The sequence below is a fragment of the Pristis pectinata genome, chromosome 22 (assembly GCF_009764475.1).
Source record: "Pristis pectinata isolate sPriPec2 chromosome 22, sPriPec2.1.pri, whole genome shotgun sequence".
NCBI lineage: Eukaryota > Metazoa > Chordata > Chondrichthyes > Rhinopristiformes > Pristidae > Pristis > Pristis pectinata.
The window spans coordinates 8,811,820-8,831,334 of record NC_067426.1 but is presented as its reverse complement, the minus strand read 5'-3'; the positions used below and the strand labels follow the sequence as shown (position 1 = coordinate 8,831,334).

The following is a 19,515-nucleotide window of genomic DNA, read 5'->3' as shown; positions in this document are numbered from 1 at the left end:
GGTACTCGGTTCCTCTGCTCGTTTTAAATCCTCCTTAGCCCCGGTCCCTGAGCTCCCTTTAAACTCATTGGGCCTCTAAATGCAACGCTCCCTTGAGACTGACTATGGTCTTGTTTCCCATGCTCCCTTTGAACCTACTGGGTTCATTGGAAAATTTATTATCCTACCATGTAACTTCTTGAAACAAAATTAAGCGTCTTGGAGTATTAATCCAATAGTCTGGACGATCTGCTAGTCCGGCACTATCAAAGTCCTAGTGAGGTTTTACTTTACCTTCCTCACAGAAGTTACCCTAATTTAATCTCTGATACATGCATTAAAAAAGAAACTCAGCTGGACCTACCCTGGAACCTTCAAGTGCTTTGGGTGGCCAGTCTTTAAGTGTTTTCTTCCTGTTAGACAGAGACCTTTCTCCTGGCCAACTCAAGTGCAAAAACCAAAAATAAACCATTCCTTATTGTCAACAGCCTAGAAATTAGAAAGTAAATCACTGATAAAAATCCACTTTGGACATGATTTAATATCTTTAGGACTACTTGAACGTGTCAGGAAATTGGACTGGGAATTATTCACCTTAGCGCTGCTTCATTTTTCCAGGACTATTCACAAACATCATCACAGAGCACGGTGCTCATCTCATTCCCAACAGCATTTAAATCAATAGTGTGTAAGCTACAACCTTTTTTTCCAACTCTCAATGAAATGAGGAATAAACCCATATGTGAATTAAAGTGTCTCTGATGGGACTTCAACGTTCTGACCACTGATGGTGCTGTGATCATTTTACATCCTCCACTTTTGCCCACTGGCATCATTAACAAAGATTGCAGCAGTTCTGTGTAATGAATTCAGTGCAAGACCCTGCGATTGCTGGTCTGTTGGTGGTCCTGTACCTCAAAGTATCTTGGTGCCCCATTAGACAAGACCATAATGTGGAAGTATACATATTCATTAAACACTGTTTTCTTCCCACACCCACTTTTGCTTTCCAGCACCCCCATACTGCCTGCAATGGTTGTCAAAAAAAATGTACCTTAAGGTCTGACCTGCTTATCAGTGAGAAGCACATGATTGACATGTTAGCTATGTGTTCTACAGGCAGTGGCGGTCGAAAATCGCATAGGTCACACATTAGTTAACGCAGGAAGCAGGATGCAAACCACCCTAATGATTTTTTAAAATGTAAATTACTCAAATGTAATGATTCTGGTGGGATTGTGCCCTATGCGATGTTAGGATTAAATGCGACACCTGCTAAACACACCAAAGATGAGTGAAATCTGATTTCTGGGAAACTATGTTCATTTTTTTCCCTCATGTTTACTTGGCTCAAATTGCAATAGGATCACTTTATTATCAAAGTCACTTGCTGAAATGTAATGGATATCTTAAGATGGTTACTGCTACCGCTGCTCACTCCATAGCAATACAATTCTTATTCTTGGTTACCAGCGGTCTGTCTGACAATGTCTCTTAATGTCCCTGTCTTTTAGTTTATCTCAAGATGCTACCAGTCAATCCATCCATCATTAAATTTATTATAATATGATAATTAGTTTCCAGTATCCTTTGTATTTCACCTTTGTACTAAGGTTTCATTCATTCTTAGTAATGCTTCTGAGCGATTTTTTTCTTCATTTGGTAGGGGATATCTAGAAACATTGTGTGGACCCTGGATGGTCTAACTGAATGGATGAACAAGATCATGAGGCTGAATGGCCTTCTTCAGTTCCTATGTAAACATGTTCCATTGTTCTTAAAAGGGGGTAAATTGTGTTGGTTAATCCTACTTAAACCGTAGAAATGGGGTGAACTAAAAAAAATGGGAACTGTTCGTCTGATTTGGCATAAATTCTACATCTGTACACATGCTGCTGCCTTGCAGTGAAACTTTGTGGTTTAAAATGACAGAACAAGGACTGAGCACAAGGTTATTTTTGTGAATGTTCGTGCACATCAAAGTAACCATTAATTACTCCTCCATCAGTGTAGCATGAATTCAGTCAGAGGCTCTCAACTTTTCTGGATGGGCCTCATTGCCACAAATGTATTTGGTAAGACCTCAACATGCATCTATGTTCATGAGGTGCATTCCTAATAATGTTTGTCATGCATATAGTGTTACCTTTCTTAATTTCTTCCTGCATTCCCATTTCTCTCTTTCAAGATATGCCTCTGTCTCTGTCACTTCTCTTTCTGCTCTCCCTCTTTCACTCTCTCATTTTCTTCTTCATGCAGTCCTCTTCCTCCTTCATTTTTAAACCTTGTTCCTAAGCTTCATTTGTCACAGCAACATCTTTTTTCACCATATTTCTTGTTGCACTTGGCTGTCACAAGGACATTTTATGGAGGCAGGGAGACTTTGATGCACAGCAACAGTTGAGAAAACAACATAAGAAAATAGAGGCAGGAGTAGGCCACTCAGCCTCTCAATACTTCCCCACCATTAATTATAACTGTGGCTGATCTGCTCCAGGCTGTAACTTCTCTTCTGTGTCTATTCCCCATAGCTCTCAATTCCCTCTGCAACTCTCCATGATAAAGAACTCCAGAGATTCATCACTGTTTATGCCAGGATTCCTGAGGAGCATGCGAACAGGCAGTTGGTCAAGTAGTACAGAGACAGAGCCATCAAATGTTTGTAATAGTGGAAATGCTGAAAACTGAAAACAAATGTGGTGGGTTGGGTACTGATTGCACTCTGTTGAGTGGAGGAGTGGCTTAAATGAAACAGAATCCTCCAGATGCTGCTGCCTTTCATATCAACATATTGCCATATTGCTAGGTCTTGACATCCATATGTAGAATCCTCAATCTCAGTAAAGTTTAGAGAAAATTTCCCTCTGCTCTAAGTCAAAAAGTGTGCCTTACCACAGATTTATCTTTGGTTTGTTGTGAAAGTCCATTGCACTCTGTACCTCCCATGTCAGTCTGGATGTGATTACTAACATTAAAACACAAGCAAGTACTTGGGCACACTACTGCCCTTCAGTGGAGTACAGGTTGATTCCAAAAAGAGTAGTGTCTATAGCATATCAGAATCAACAGGATAAAATACTGATCCTGAAAATAAATCAGATTTATTTACAATTTACCTTGTTAACAAAATGATTTGGCCACTGAACATGCTCCAAAAAACAGCACTTAACAAGGAAAATTATTGCTGCTCTGGCATTGTGATCGGGAGAAGCTAATTATGCATCCAATCATGGCAGGCACTGTAGTGTAGCAGTTAGCGTAACGCTTTACAGCACCAGCAACCCGGGTTCAATTCCCACCATTGCCTGTAAGGAGTTTGTGCATTCTCCCTGTGTCTGCGTGGGTTTCCTCCGGGTGCTCCGGTTTCCTTCCACATTCCAAAGACGTACGGGTTAGGAAGTTGTCGGCATGCTATGTTGGCGCCAGATGTGTGGCCACACTTGCAGGCTGCCCCCCAGAACACTCTATGCAAAGATGCATTTCACTGTGTGTTTCGATGTACATGTGACTAATAAAGATATCTTATCTTATAAATTCCAGTCATTTTGATTTCTGTGAACTACTGACTGACAAAGGGAGATCCCTGATTTTTCTTAACTGAGGTGTTATTTAAAATGTTAAGACTCTCCACAAAAATAATCTGAAAAGGATTAAAACTTCTTAGATAAATTTTCATCCTCGCTGCTTCGGTAGACATCTGTTGAAGTAGATGTATGGGCCCAATTCCCACAGCTAATTTATGCACACAATTCACACTCTGAGTTCACACAATGTATGGGCTTGATGCATACATTCCACTTTCACATCCAATCACATTCACTTTACAAGCAATTTAAAACAATGGAATAAGAGTTAGGTATATTGTATAACAGATGCATGATTGGCTCTCCTAGATCACAATGCCAAACTGGTTATAATTTTCCACTTTTGTCTTACCTTGTAATACCTCAATTCACTGTGTAATGAATTGATCTGTATGAATGGTATGCAAGGCAAGTTTTTCACTGTACCTTGGTATGTGTGGCAATAATAAACCAATTCCAATTCCAAAAAGTGGGGTAGTTCATGGAATACTATTTTGTTGGAACATGTCGAGTGACTAGATCTTTCTGTAATTGAGGCAAATTGTAAATTAATCTGGCATTGTATTTTGATCATCTGCAGTCTCAAGAACTTTTTACTATAATTTTCTCTGCATCAACAATATGGTGCTTTCATTCCAGCCCAGTGGAGAACCACTCTGAAAGCTGTGGGATTAAAACAGAAAATGCCAGAAAAACTCAGCAGGACAGGTAGCATCTGTGTAATGAGCAGGAGTCTGTGACCTAAAACACAGAGAGAGCAAGAGAGAGAGAGAGAGAGCGAGAGAAAGTGTGTGAGAGAGACAAAGTGTGTGAGAGAGAGAAAGCGAGAGAAAGAAAAAGAGACACAAGTTAGATATCAGTAGGGAAGTAGGGAAGAAGGTGGGGAAAGGATGTGTGGAACAACAAGAATGTCTGTGATTGGATATGTCAATATAGCTTAATAGTGGCAGTTAGCAGCACATTAAGCTTCTTAGTCTGTGTAATGTATTGTTACTGGTAAGGTGGTGGGGCCTGCCTGGCAGGCTAGGCTTATATGGGTAGGATACAAAAAAAACTGAGCCAACATCAAATAAAAAACAGAAAATGTAAATCACTGGAAAAACTAAGCAGGTCAGGCAGCATTTGTGGAAAGAGAAACAGTCCATTTTTTCAGATGAGGGACCTTCATCAGAACTGAGAAAGAGAGAAGCAATTTAGTCTAAGTAGCAGCAAAGCGTGAGTGGAACAACGGGAATTTATCTGATAAAATGCAGTCATAAGGCAGATGGGATCAGATGAAGCTGCTATGGCTGTGTAATGTGTTGCTGATGTGGCTCAGGCACACTGAGACATGCCCAGAAGGCCAGGAAAAGAAATAAGGATGGCTGACAGAAATAGGTCTTATATAGACATGTTATCTAAAGTTAGAGAATTCAATATTGAAAGCTGCATCATGCCCCAACAGAAGATGAGGTGTTGTTCCTTGAGCTTGCATTGGGTCTCATTGTAACAGTTCAGGCAGCCACAGACAGACAGATCATAATAGGAGTGGAATGGAGAATTAAAGTGTCAGGCAACTAAGCTCTGGGTCACTCATGTGGACTGAGCACATGTGCTTCAGGATGTGATCACCAGTCTGTAGCAACAAACAATCTGCTAGAGAAACTCAACAGGTCAAGCAGCACCTGTGCAGGGAAAGGAATCGCCAACATTTTGGGTTGAAACCCTGCATCAGGAAATTCCTCTCCCCTGACAGATGTTGCTCCAGCTGCTGAATTCCTCCAACAGATCATCTGTTGCTCCGTGTTCCAGCATCTGCTATCTCTTGTGGCTCTGAATCACCAATCTGTGTTTAGTTTCTTCAATGCAGAGGTAGCCACATTGTGAACATGGAATGCAGTACACTAGATTGGAAAAAGTGCAAGTGAATTATTGCTTCACCTGGAACTCATGAACCTTTGTCAGGTTAAAAAAAACTTTGGCTATTTAACATATGCCTCATTACCATTGAATATTATTCTTGGAGTAGTACTTGTGGATAATAATATGGGTGCAATAATAGTCATTGTCATTAACCACATTCTGCAACTAGCTCGGATGAGACAGATGTTTAATGCATTGGAGAGGATTTAGTGAGGACATTATTAGTTTAATCACATTTTAAGGCATTTGCATCTTGTTAAAGATTAGCCTTCTAAATTGGCCAGCTTGACACTGAGTTTTAATCAAATCAATATTTGTAGAAATTTGAATGGCCTCTCATAATTAATCTACAGCAGCTTTTATTTAAAGAATATGCTTTTGTTCTCAATTGATTAAAAATGTTTCTCATTTCAGAAAACATCTGGGTGCTAGATGGTTATTTCCATGGTAACATATTGATGGTCATTCTTGAGTTCTCCTGTATCACTGACAAATTATTAACAGATGGATTTCAAGGCTTCTTTCATCATGGGATACAACAAGAGAACATCCCTTAAGTACCAAAGGACCTGATTCCGTTATCCCATATCTCTCATAAGACATAGATGGAAATCGCTTGGCCTATCAAGTCTATGCTAGCTCCCAGAGCATTTCCATCAATCCCATTACGCTACTTATTTTACTGTAACCTATTCTCTCTCACATGCCCATTAACTTTACCTTGACTCTGAACTGTCGGGGGACAATTCACAGCAGCCAACTAACCTATTCTTTGGTATGAACCATTGCAGTCAGAACATCTGGGAGAAATCCATGTGGTCACAGGGAGAATGTAAAAACACCACATAGACTGTATCAGACTTCAGGATCAAACCTGGATCACTACCTGCTGCCCCACAATACCACCCTGTGGCTTTCCATCCCCAATAGACTTTCCTTTTTAACCCTCTTATAAAACTATACACCTGTTCCTTTGCTATCAGCATAAAACAAAGGTTTATTCAGAATTGAAATGTTGTAACTATAGAGTTTTAATATGAGAGTTGATTGCAGCTCAGACTAGGTGGATTGATTTGTCTCGTGTACTATTATTCTATGAGTGTCTTTCCACCCATTAGCAATTTTTTTTGAAAATAAACAATTTGCTCCCCTCTTGCCCTTTGAACTTATGCCAAATTCTATAGGACCTCTCCACCAAATAGCTCAACCAAATACTACTGAAGTATTACCAGGCTATTCAATCATAACTCCACCCCCGTCTCATCCCCTACCTGGTGCAACCTGCCCATTACCTTTCACCTCTCCTCAGTCCACTAATCACCTTGGGCTCCTGTCTCACCAATCCCCCTCTCCCCTTTATACTGACCATCTCCCCTCTCCACTCAGTCCTGATGCAGGGTTTCAAAACAAAATGTCGACAATTCCTTTCCCCCCACAGATGCTGCTCGACTCACATCATTATGTGGGGTGTGGAGGGGGAATGATGCACAAACATAAAAAACAGACTCTACAAGTAGGGCCATAAAATGTCCTTGGCAAGCAGGATAAAAGTGAATCCCAAAGCATTTTTTTAGGTACATTAAAAATAAGAGGGTGTTAAAGGAGTGGGTAGGACTGCTCATGGATAAAGGAAGGAATTTACGTTTGGAGTTGGAGGGTGTTGGCGAAGTACTAAACGAGTACTTTGCATCAGTATTCACTAAGGAGAAGAACATGGAGGATAGCAAGATCAGTGTGGGATATTCTAATATGCGTGGGCATTTTGAGACGAAGAAGGAGATGGTGTTGAGTCTTTTGAAGAGCATTAATGTGGATGAATCTGCAGGGTCTGAAGGAATCTATCCCAGGTTGCTGAGAGAGGCAAGTGAGGAGATTGCCAGGGCTTTGATGAAGATCTTTGTATCCTCTCTAGCCACAGGTGGGGTCCTAGAGGACTGGAGAGTAGCCAGTATTGTTTCTTTGTTTACGAAGGGAAATAGGGGTAATCCAGGAAATTATAGGTGAGTGGGTCTCACCTCAGTGGTAGGAAAGCTATTGGAGATGATTCTTAGGGGTAAGATTTATTCAGGGCAGCATGAGAAAAGGTCTTTATCCAGAAGAACAGTAAATATAATGAATGGAAATAAGAGTTAAAAGGCACAAAAACAATAGTTGGAGTGGTTTACAGGAACTCTAACAGTTGTATCACAATTGGAGAGCGAATTAACAATAAACAAGGAAAAACTTGTAGAGACTGAGCAAATCAAATTGACAAAAATAGTTTGGGGGACATTTTTATAAAGTGCACTGGGATTGCCTTCTAAAATAACATGCCATAGAACCAAACTGGAAAAAGACTATTTTAGACTTTATCATGTAAAATAATTAATAATCTCTTAATAAGGCATCTCTTAGGGGAAAAATGATTTCAGATGAAAGAATTTTATACTGTATGTAGTTTGAGAGGTAGTTCATTCAGAACCTAATGGCTTGAGCTTAAGTAAAATCATTTATATTGGTATGAGGGCTTGTTGCTAAGCTAGAGTGGGAAATTAAATTATAAGGTTTGTCAATAGAAGTGCATTGGAAAGAATCTAAAGTATCTCAAAATTTTTAACAATGCATTCTCCATTAAGAATCAAAATCTCCACAACCAGCGGCTGACTAAAGATGTTACGGATGGTATTACTGTCAGCTGCAGAATTGCTTTCCACCACAATCTGTGAGACCCCTCTGCCATTCTACCAAATCAGGACCAACACTGGGTCAATGGCCAGTGTAGAGGTACATGTCGGAAGCAACAACAGACATACTTAAAAATGAGGTGCTCATGGGAGGAAGCTGCAGCATACCTGCTAAAAGCAAAAGCAGCAAGCACAGATAACTAAATGTTTCAGCAACCAAAGCTCTGCATTCCAGCAACATCCAGTCAAGAATGGTAGTGAACAACTGAAGTCTTCATTGGACCACAGTGGGGCAAGAGCACAGAACATGGATGCCAGAGACTAAAGTTTTTGCAATCATCTTCAGCTATAAATATGAAAGTAAAGGCGCTATCTATAATTGCTTGCAGCATTCAGAACAAAGTTGATAAATTATTGGCACAAAGAGAAGTAAATGGGAATGATCCATTTATCATTATGGAAACATGATTGCAGGGTCACCAAAGATGGGAGGTTCATTTAGGAAAAAGTGACTTTAAGATAGAAATTGATGTAGCTCAATCCAAAACTAAGGGCCTAAATTGTAAGCAAAGAAAATTACAAAGGTATGATGTGTGAGTTGGCTAGGATGGATTGTTGAGATTTATAGAAAGACATGATGGTGGATAGGCAGTGGTTAACATGTTACAGCTGTACAAGACATTTGCGAGACTGCACTTGGAGTATTATGTGCAGTTCTAGTTGCTAAGCTATAGGAAGGATATCATTAAGCTGGAAAGGGTGCAGAAAAGATTCACAAGAATGTTGCCAGGACTGAACGGCTTGAGTTATAAGGAGAGACTGGATAGGCTGGGGCTGTTTTCCCTGGAGCGTAGGAGACTGAAGGGTGATATTATGGATGTATATAAAATCATGAAGAGCATAAATACGGCAAATGATCAGTCTTTTTCCCAAGTTAGGGGAGTCTAAAACTAGAGGGCATAGGTTTAAGATGAGAGGGGAAGTATTTAAAGTTTTTCATACAGAAGGTGATGGGTATATGGAACAAGTTGCTAGAGGAAGTGGTAGAGATGGGTACAATTACATTTTAAAGACATTTAGACAGGTACATGGATACAGAAAGTTTGGAGGGAAATGAGCCAAACAAAGGCAAATGGGACCAGCTCAAGGAGAGACCTTGGTTGGCATAGATAAGTTGGGCTGAAGGGCCTGTTTCTGTGCTGTATAACTCCATGACTATAAAAGCAGGGCAAGCAATAGTTTAGAATAAAGGCAGAACATGCTGTAAATATTCAGATCAAGGAGGATCTAACAAGAAAGAAACAGTGTTAATGGGCCTAAATGTGCTCAGTATGTCTACAGATAAAAGATTAGTGAAGACAAATGTAGGTCCTTTGAAGTCAGAAATGGGAAAATTATAATAGGGAACTAATTAAACAAATACTTTGGTTTTCCTTTCACGGAAGAGGACACAAATAACTTGACAGAAATGCTAGCGATCCATAAGTAAAATGAAAAGGATAAATTAAAGGAAATTAGTAAATAAAGTGCTGGAGAAAGTAATGTCACTGAAAACCAATAAACCTGAGTCCAAAGGAGTAGCTGTGGAAACAGCAGATACCTTGGATATCATCTTCCAAAATGCTATAAACTAAGAGAGTGAGAGAAAATAGGGAACTATAGACTGGTCAGCCTAACATCAGTGGTAGGGAAATTGCAAGAACCTGAAATAAATTAGGTGATAACAGGACACTTAGAAAATATCAGTGGGATTAGACAAACCCAACATAGATTAATAATAGGGAAATCATGTTTGACAAATCTATTGGAATTTTTCTTCTTAGGATGAAACTGTTAGAACTGTTAACAGAGAACCATAGATATGACGTACTTGGATTATCAGAAGGCCTCTTAGCAGTGTGGAGGAACAGAGGGATCTTGGGGTCCACGTCTATAGATCCCTCAAGGTTGCCACATGGGTCGATAGGGTTGTTAGGAAGGCGAATGGAGTGTTGGCCTTCATTAGTCGGGTTATTGAGTTCAGGAGCCACGAGATGATGTTGCAGCTCTATAGAACTCTGGTCAGACCGCACTTGGAGTATTGTGTTCAGATGTGGTCGCCTCATTATAGAAAGGATGTGGAAGCTTTAGAGAGGGTGCAGAGGAGATTTACCAGGATGTTGCTTGGATTGGAGATCATGTCTTATGAGAATAGGTCGTGCGAACTAGGGCTTTTCTCTTGGAGAGGAGGAGGATGAGAGGGGACTTGATAGAGGTGTACAAGATAAGAGGCATAGATCAAGTGGACAGTCAGAAACTTTTTCCCAGGGCAACAATGGCTAACACGAGGGGACATAATTTTAAGGTGATTGGAGGAAGGTATAAAGGGGATGTCAGGGGTAAGTTTTTTTTTACAGAGTGGTGGGTGTGTGGAATGCACTGCCTGCTGAGGTTGTGGGGGCAGATACATTAGGGACATTTAAGAGACTCCTAGGTAGGCACATGAATGATAGAAAAATAGGGGGCTATGTGGGAGGGAAGGATTAGATAGATCTTAGAGCAGGATAAAATGTCGGCACAATATTGTGGGCCGAAGGGCCTGTACTGTGCTGTAGTGTTCTATGTTCTTTGATGAAGTCCCACACAAGTCTTAAAACAAAAACAGAAATTGCTGGAAATACTCAGCAGGCCAGGCTGCATCTGTGGGAAGTGAGAGTCAATGTTTCAGGTTGAAGACCCTTCATAAGAACTGAAAAGAAAACAAAAGAAATTTGTAAAGGTACAGGGAGGGTGGGGGAGGGGAATATCTCTGATAGGGTGAAATCAGGTTGACTGTTTCTCTTCCCACAGATGCTAGTTACTATAGAGAGATCTCAGATTTGGGAAGAGTGATGCAGCCAAAGAAAGAAGGTGATGAGGAGAGAATAGGATCTGAGCAGTCTGTCAAGACATGGAGCAGCTGTTGCTAATACTAAGCAATGGCTCATACTCATTGTGTCAGCCATTGGGTACAGTCCTGAATGCTGTATCTCAGCATTGCATGGCTCCATCACTTGCTCCAGCCTACCAACACCAGTTCTCATGGGCAGTCCTTCTACTGTCAGCCATGGATGATTCTTTGTAATGGGAGCACCAGTGGAGGCCAGAGTTTCACACCAGTTTCCCAGTACAGCAACACATAGATCATGTCAATGTCTTTTTTCAAAATACCAGGAAGATGTACCTGTAAGTGTTTGGACTGGAGGTCCAAGAGTGCTATAACAAATCAGCATACTGCAGGGTGGGACTTACTGGGGTACCAGTGTATACTTAGTGTATACCAGTCACTGAAAGCAAATACATAGGCACAGCAAGCAGATAAAAAGGCAAATGGTGTACTAGCCTTCATTACAAGAGATTTTGAGTACAGGAGTAAGGATAGCTTGCTACAATTATAAAGGGCCTTGGTGAGACTGTGCCTCGAGTATCATGTGGAGCTTTTGTCTCCTTACCCAAGAAAACATATATACATATGTATGTACTTATAGTTTATGTCAATTTAAATTCATGTTAACTTATGTTTGTTCTTGTCTTGTAATGTACTGTGCTGCTGCTGCAAAAAGCTAGTTTTCATGGCACTTTTACCTACGTGTGTATGCCAATGACAACAATAAACTTGAATTTGAACTTGTACTTGCCATAGAGGGAGTGAAACAAAGTTTCACTAGTCTGATCCTGGGATGACTGAACAGTCATATGGAGAGAGATTACTGAAATAGGCCTATATTCACTACAGTTATTCTTTTAAACTGTAGTTGGGGTGTGGGGGTGTGGGGAAATGACTTTGAAATATACCAAAATTTTGATAGGGCTGGACAGATTGGATGTGAGAAGTTTATTTCCCCTGGCTGGAGGGTCCAGAGTGAGAGGCTACAGTTGCACAATATGGTGTAAAACATTAGGGACTGAGTTGAAGACACATTTTTCATTTGCAGGGTGGTGAATCTATAGAATTCTCTACCACTGAATACATCTGGATTCCATGCTGAACATAAATATGAAGGAAATAGATAGATTTCTAGATTCAAAATGCACCATGAGGTACGGAGAGGGGGAGAGAGAGAGAGAGAGAGAGAGAGAATATGAAATTGAAATAGAGGAACAGCCATGATCATATTGGATGGCTGAACTGGCCTACTTTAATGTTCTATGTTGCTATGTCATCTGTGCCCAGCAATTTACCTATGAAACTACCAGCTATGTCCCTTTGCTGGTTAGCTTGTCACTGACTTCTGCGCCGTGCATTGAAATACTAAGTCAGAGGTGAGCTGGAGGTCAGATGCAAAATGTATGGGTCTCCCCACCTTCCCTCTACCCCCTGCTCTTCCCCCCACCCCCACCACCTCAGCTTTAGGACACTTTATATCAGCAATGCAACTCTGTTCATTTGTGGTATGTTTATTTTTCTTTATATTAATACTTTTAACTAACTCTAGGATTTTAAGGTGTTTTAATTTATTTACTTCCTAATAATTTTTTAAATTGCACCCATTGGAGTGGTTTTTAAGTGCTTATGGTTGTCATATTCATTTACAAATAGAACATAGAGAACATAGAACAGTACAGCACAGAACAGGCCCTTTGGCCCACAATGTTGTGCTGACATAGCTATTCCCTCCTACCTACAGAATGCCCATATCCCTCTATTTTCATCTCATTCATGTGCTCATCCAAGCCCATCTTAAAAGCGCCCAATGAATTTGCCTCCACCACCCTATCAGTCAATGCATTTCAGGCACCTACCACTCTCTCAGTAAAAAAAAATGTACCCCTCACATCTGTTCTGAACCTACCCCCTCTCACCTTAAATGCATGCCCTCTGGTATTGGATCTCTCAATAATGGAAACAGATATTGCTTGTCCACCCTATCTATGCCCCTAATAAACTTCCAACAGATCACCCCTCAGCCTCTGCCGCTCCAGAGAAAAGAGCCCAAGTTTGTCCAGCCTCTCCTGATAGCACATGCCCTCTAATCCAGGCAGCATCCTGGTAAACCTCTTCTGCACCCTCTCTAAAGCCTTGACATCCTTCCCCTAGTGAGGTGACCAGAATTGCTTGCAATACTCTAAATGTGGCCTAACCAGAGTTCTATAGAGATGCATCATAACTTCTTGACTCCTATACTCAATACCCCGATTAATAAATGCAAGCATTCCATAAGCCTTCTTATGTCTACCTGTGTAGCCACTTTCAATGGCTACACAGGTAGACATAAAACTTGTACCCAAAGTTCTCTCTGCTCTTCAACACTGTTAAGGGTCTTTATCACATTTATCCTGGTTAAACTCCATCTGCCATTTCTCTGCCCACGCTGTGTCACGCTGTGTCCGTCGCCAGTCTTCTACACTATTCACAACTCCACCAATCTTGGTATCGTCTGCAAACTTACTAACCCATCCATCAATATACTCATCCAGGTCATTTATGTACATCACAAACAGCAGAGGTCCCAGCACAGATTCCTACAGAACACCACTACTCGCAGGTCTCCAGCCTGAATAAGTCCCTTCAACCACCATAGTTCAAAGACCTTTGATATCAGAAAGCTGTCAAAAGGTCATTAGGGCATCCAGGGGACCAAACCTCAGGTCCAGAGGCCTGTTTGCCACTTAGTCTTCCGTACCTGCAGTACTTAGTGCAGTGGATGGGCTAGATCCAATATGATAGCAAGTTTAGACTGAAGACTCCTCACTAACATGCATAGAGTAAACCAGGAGGTATAAATTCAAATACTTAACTCAATAAAAATTCAGTTAATGAAATAAAGTAAGAAAAAGGAAATGGGATTAAAATTATTTAAAATTACATTATTTTACATTTCCTTGTAAGATATTAATAAATGAATTCTAAAGGAATAAGACGACAGAGTTGTAACAGTAAATTTTCAGTAGATACGTTATTTTACAGTAATTACTACTTATCAACTTATTGAAAATTCACTTCCATCCAAATGAATCAGCCTAAATTTTTTTGTATTGTTTAGTGGGCAAGCACCAAAACTTTAAATCCTTCATGTATTTTAACACCAAATCTCTCAAAAAGGTACAAGAGTTTGTAAAGCATTTTTTCTTTTAATTCACTTGTGAGATTCAGGTGTCACTAACAAAGTCAGCATGTAATACTCATCCTAATTCTTCTTGAGGTGATGGTGTTGAGCTTCTGCCTTCAAAAACATTCAATCCCTGTGGCAGTCCATGTCACAGAGCCGTTAGGTACAAGATTTTGAATTGGTGATTGTGAAGGAAAAGAAAAATGTGCAGGTGCAGGAAAGAAATGTTCAACTCACTGACAGACTCACTGATGTGTGAGTGAATATTTAAATGTCATGATTTTTCTACCTATAAAAGATTGTAATTTAAATGTTATGATGCTATCGTGAATTGGCAATGTGTAATGTGAACAATACATAACACTGGAAAATAATGTATTGTCAAACTGAGCCCAGAAAATGAAGCTATGAGTACTAATTTAGATGATCTTTTCAACAAAGTGAATAGGATTTAAAGTGCTTCCATTTTGCTTTGGGATTGTTAAAAGTTCTGATGAACTGAGAATACATAAGGGTGCCATGGTTACTTATTTTTTCAGTAGGCAGGAAATCATGCTCACCTATGGCCTAATGGTTACATCTGCTGTAAGATTAAACCACAGGCCTTTTAATTCCTAGTGTGTCCAGAGGGAAGTGACTCATGCTGAGGCAACAATTAAGACCTTAGAATAAACCAAGTCACAGCAAGATTGCGAAGGTGAAAATGAGCCAAGCCCTCTTGCCTTCTTTACTCTCAAGTGGCCCCTAATGAAATATACAGGTGTGCAGTTTGATTGAGTTATCCACAAGTGAGTACATACACATAGCCTATAGCAAAAAACCAAGTTTGGGTTAAGGTACTTCAGGAGCAATAAGTGCATGTAGAACTATACGTCAGGCCGAAGCAGGAATTTTAGGTATGCAGTGAAATGAGGGAAGTGTAAAAAAAATGAACATAGCATGGAGATGGCTCTGTAAACAGCTTATTTATTTTACTAAAGAGAGCAAGTATATGCCCAAAATCTACCATCGTCGCCGAGACCAAAGCATTGCCACCAACCTCAGGAAAACTCTTTTCCAAGCAACATACAGAAGCTACTCCAAATGAATATGCAAAGTCCCAAAAAAGGAAAAAAAAGAAAACTCCTAAACTTCCTGAAGGTAAGCTGAAAAATAATACTTTTATTGGGTTCATTTGGGAAAAGATTGCTGTTTTGCCTGCTATGCAGAGCAAATTAATACTAACCTGATTCATTCACAGTCATTCACTTGCTGACTGCATAAATTGTTTATTGATAAATTTCTGTGTTAACTTGTGATGGCAATGACTAATTGTCACTTGTGGCAGCCATTGCTTATCAAGACTTTGTCCACTGTATAATAACAGTCATAGGGTCATACAGCACAGAAACAAGCCCTTCGGCCCACCACATCTATGTGGCCATCAGTTATCTATCTACACTAATCCCATTTACCAGCACTTGGTCCCCAGCCCACTATGCCTTAGCAATTTAAGTATTCATCCAGATGTTGCTTCACTGATGTGGGAGTACCTGCCTCCACCACTGACTCAGACAGTGCATTCCAGATTGCAACCAGTCTCTCGCTGAAAAAATGTTTCCTCAGATACGCTCTAAACATCTTACTCCTCATCTTAAACTGATGCTCTCTGGTCTTGGACACTTTTGCCTGGGAAAAAGTTTCTTACTATATACCCTATCTATGCCTCTCATAATTCTGTATACCTCTATCATGTTTCCCTCAGCCTCCTACACTCCAAGGAAAACAAACCCAGATATTCAGTCTCTCTCCATAACCAAAACAATCCATCCCAGGCAACATCCTTGTGAATCTCTTCTGCACCCTGTCAAGTGCAATCACATCCTTCATATAGTGTGGCAACCAGAACTGCACATAATATCCCAACTGTGGACTAATCAATGTTTTAGGAAGTTGTATAAATGCACCCCTGTGCATTTATATTCTATGTCCTGGCTAATGAATGTAAGCATCCCATATGCCTTCTTCACCACCCTATTTATCAGTGCTGCCATTTTCAGGGATCTTTGGACTTCTATACCAAGATCCTTTGCTCCTCAATACTTCCTAGGGCCCTACCATTTATGGTATATGTCCTATCACTGTGAGATCTCCCAAAATGCATCACCTCACACTTCTATATGCCATTACCCTGCCCAATTTACCTGCTGATCAATATCATTCTTTAAGATCCAACTTGCCAACACACATGGTCTCCAACCTTTTGGAACAGCCTTCCCAGTGGGATCTTTTCAAAGGCTTTACTGAAGTCCATATGAATCATATTAACAGCACTGCCCTCATCGGTATATAGTTATCTCTTCAAAAGCCTCAATTAAGTAGTCCGATACAATCTCCCACTAACAGATCTGTGCTCATTATCCCTGTTGCATCCTTGCATTTCCACCTGTAAATCAATCCTGTCCCTCAGAATTTTTTCCAGAAATTTATTGGCATTTGACTAATTGGCCTATAATTACCACGTTTATCCATGCTGCTCTTCTTGACTAAAGGTACTTCATTAGCTGCATTCCACTCATCTGGAACTGACCTGTGGCCAGCAAAGATTTAAACATCTTTTTCAGGAACCCAGCAATTTCCTCCCTTCCTTTGCATAAGAGCTTGGGAAACATCTCATCAGACCCTTTGATGTATCCACTTTATGTCTGCTAAGACATCTAATACCTCCTTTTTAATCTTAACATGTTGTAGAATTTCATTGTTCCAACTGAAATCTCCAACTACAATGTCTTTACCCTTAGTAAATACAGATGAAAGTCACCCACATTGTATGGCTCTATGTACAGATTACCCCTTTGGTCCCCTCTCTTCCCTGCTTACCCTCTTACTTGTAAAATACAGATTTATGTGGACTTACCCTTTACTCTTATGGGAATATTTTGGCCCTAAACTCAAAATATTTCACTTTTAAAATACTCCCATTTGTCATCTGTAGATTTACTGGCAAACAGCTGCTCCCAATTTACATAGCAGAGCCAACTTTGGAGCAAAAACTTGATAGTTGTTGCTTTCCTGAGAGGCCATCCCCAGCAGTATCCAACACAGTATATCTGTTTGAGAGGGGGATGGCCACAGGGGGCGCCTGCACTACCTGCCTACAACTACTTCTCTGCCTGGTAGGCACCCACTGGCTTTCTGTCTGTGCAGCCATTACTTGCGGTGTAACCAGCATTCTAAACATACCATCAAATGAGTGAGAAATTAAAGACTCAGAATTGAAATCTGTCAACAATAAACACAATAACAAAAATTGGTGGTGTTGTGGACAGCGAGGAAGGTTGTCTATGGCTTAGGCTCTAGCAGGATAGATCACATGGAAAGCTGGGCGGCACTGGCAGATCAAATTTGAGCAAAAGGTGAAGCATTTTGTGAAGTCAAATGGGGGTTGGGCATATACAGTAAATAGTGGGAAACTAAGGAATGTTGATGAACAGAAGGATATTGGGGTTCAAGTCCATTGCTCCCTGAAAGTGGCAATATAGATGGAAAGGGTAGAGAAGAAGGCATATGGTATGCTTGCCTTCATGGGTCAGGGCATAGAATATAAAATTTGTGATGTTGTGTTGCAACTTCACAAAACACTGGTTAGATCACACTTGGAGTATTAGATGCAGTTTTGATTTCCACATTATTTGAAGGAAGTTGTTGTGCTGGAGAAAGTGCAAAGGAGATTAACTTGGATGTTGCCTGGATTGGAGGACTTAGTTATGGGGAAAGATTAGATGGGTTGGGCTTGTTTTCCCTGGAGTGAAGGAGGATGAGGGGTGACCTGATAGAGTTTTTAAAAATTATAAGAGACGTAGAGACGGAAGATAGTCAGAATCCTTTTCCATGGTAGTGGAATCAAAAACAAGAGGACATAGGCTTAAGGTGAGAGGAAGATGTTTTCAAGGGGATTTGAGGGGATAGTGTCTTTATACACAGAGTCATTGATATGTGGAACTTGCCGACAGAGATGGTGGTGGAGTCAGATTTTAAGATACATTTAGGCAGGGACTTAAATTGGCAAAGCATGCAAGGATATGGATCTAATGCAGGCAAATAGAGTTAGTGTAGATGAGCAAAAAGGTTGGCTTGGACATGGGAGGCTGAAGGGCCTGCTTCTGTGCTGTACAACTCTATGACTCTAATAGGCAAATACAACCAAATTTTGATAGGCTAGAAAAAATGACTTATTCTATTTATTAAATTAATTTAATATAAATTGAGGAGGTAATAGAAATCTCATTCAAAGCATACACCTACTGTGGCACAAATTACATAATAATCTCTCTATGATTATAAAATACGCCCCATTTGCCAATTATGGTTAGAAAGGATTTCATCCACTAAATTCATTCAACTGTTCATTCATAAAGTCTAGATAAGAATGACCTGTTTGCTGTGCAACAGTTTGTTAGAACTCATTCTGTACAGCCAAACAGCTTTCTTGTTCTTTTATTAAGAGAGCCCTTGTGTGCTCAAAGCCCAACATTGTCACTGAGAACGAAATACTGCCACCAAGTTTGAGAAAACTCTTTTTCAGAGAAATGAACACTGCAACAGGAACAGGTCATTTGTTATTGGTATAGGTATTGGTTTATTATCGTCACTTGTACTGAGGTACAGTGAAAAACTTGTCTTGCATATTATTTGTATAGATTAATTCATTACACAGTGCATTGAGTTAGTACAGGGTAAAAATAATAACAGAACACAGAGTAAAGTGTCACAGCTACAGGGAAGTGCATTACAGGTAGATGATAAGGTGCAAGGTCATAACAAGGTAGATTGTGAGGTCAAGAGTCCATCTCATCGTATAAGGGACTCATTCAATAGTCTTATAATGGTGGGATAGAAGCTGTCCTTGAGCCTGGTGGTATGTGCCCTCAGGCTCCAAGTATCTTCTGCCTGATGGGAGAGGGGAGAAGAGAGAATGACCCGGGTGGGTGGGGTCTTTGAACCTTGAGTCTGCTCTGCCATTTAATGAGAACACGTTTGGTCTGCTTTTCATCTGGATCTACTTCATTCCATAACCTTTAGTACTTTAATAACCTTGCCTAACAACGATCTATCAATGCCAGTTTTGAAATTTACAACTAACCAAATGTTAATTGTAAACGTTTTGGAGAAGTGCTCCTAATTTTCACTCTGCCTGTGAGGAAGTGCTACCTGATTACCCGGTTTAAAGGTTATGTTTTCATTGGTAGGGTTACCTACTGGTTGGGTTTCTCCCTATTGTATCCTGTCACCAACCTAAACATCACAATCAGCCCTTAATCTTCTATATGCAAGGGGTGA

General features: G+C 40.3%; 1 protein-coding gene across 3 annotated transcripts in view; it reads left to right on the top strand.

Moving 5' to 3' along the window:
* Window positions 1–19,515, top strand: part of themis2 (thymocyte selection associated family member 2) — a 74,174-nt gene that overhangs the window by 39,361 nt on the left and 15,298 nt on the right. For all 3 annotated transcript variants that reach the window (XM_052036465.1, XM_052036464.1, XM_052036463.1), the window contains one exon: window positions 15,177–15,336. In XM_052036465.1, coding sequence (XP_051892425.1) covers window positions 15,177–15,336 — 160 coding nt within the window. The remainder of the gene's footprint in view (window positions 1–15,176; window positions 15,337–19,515) is intronic.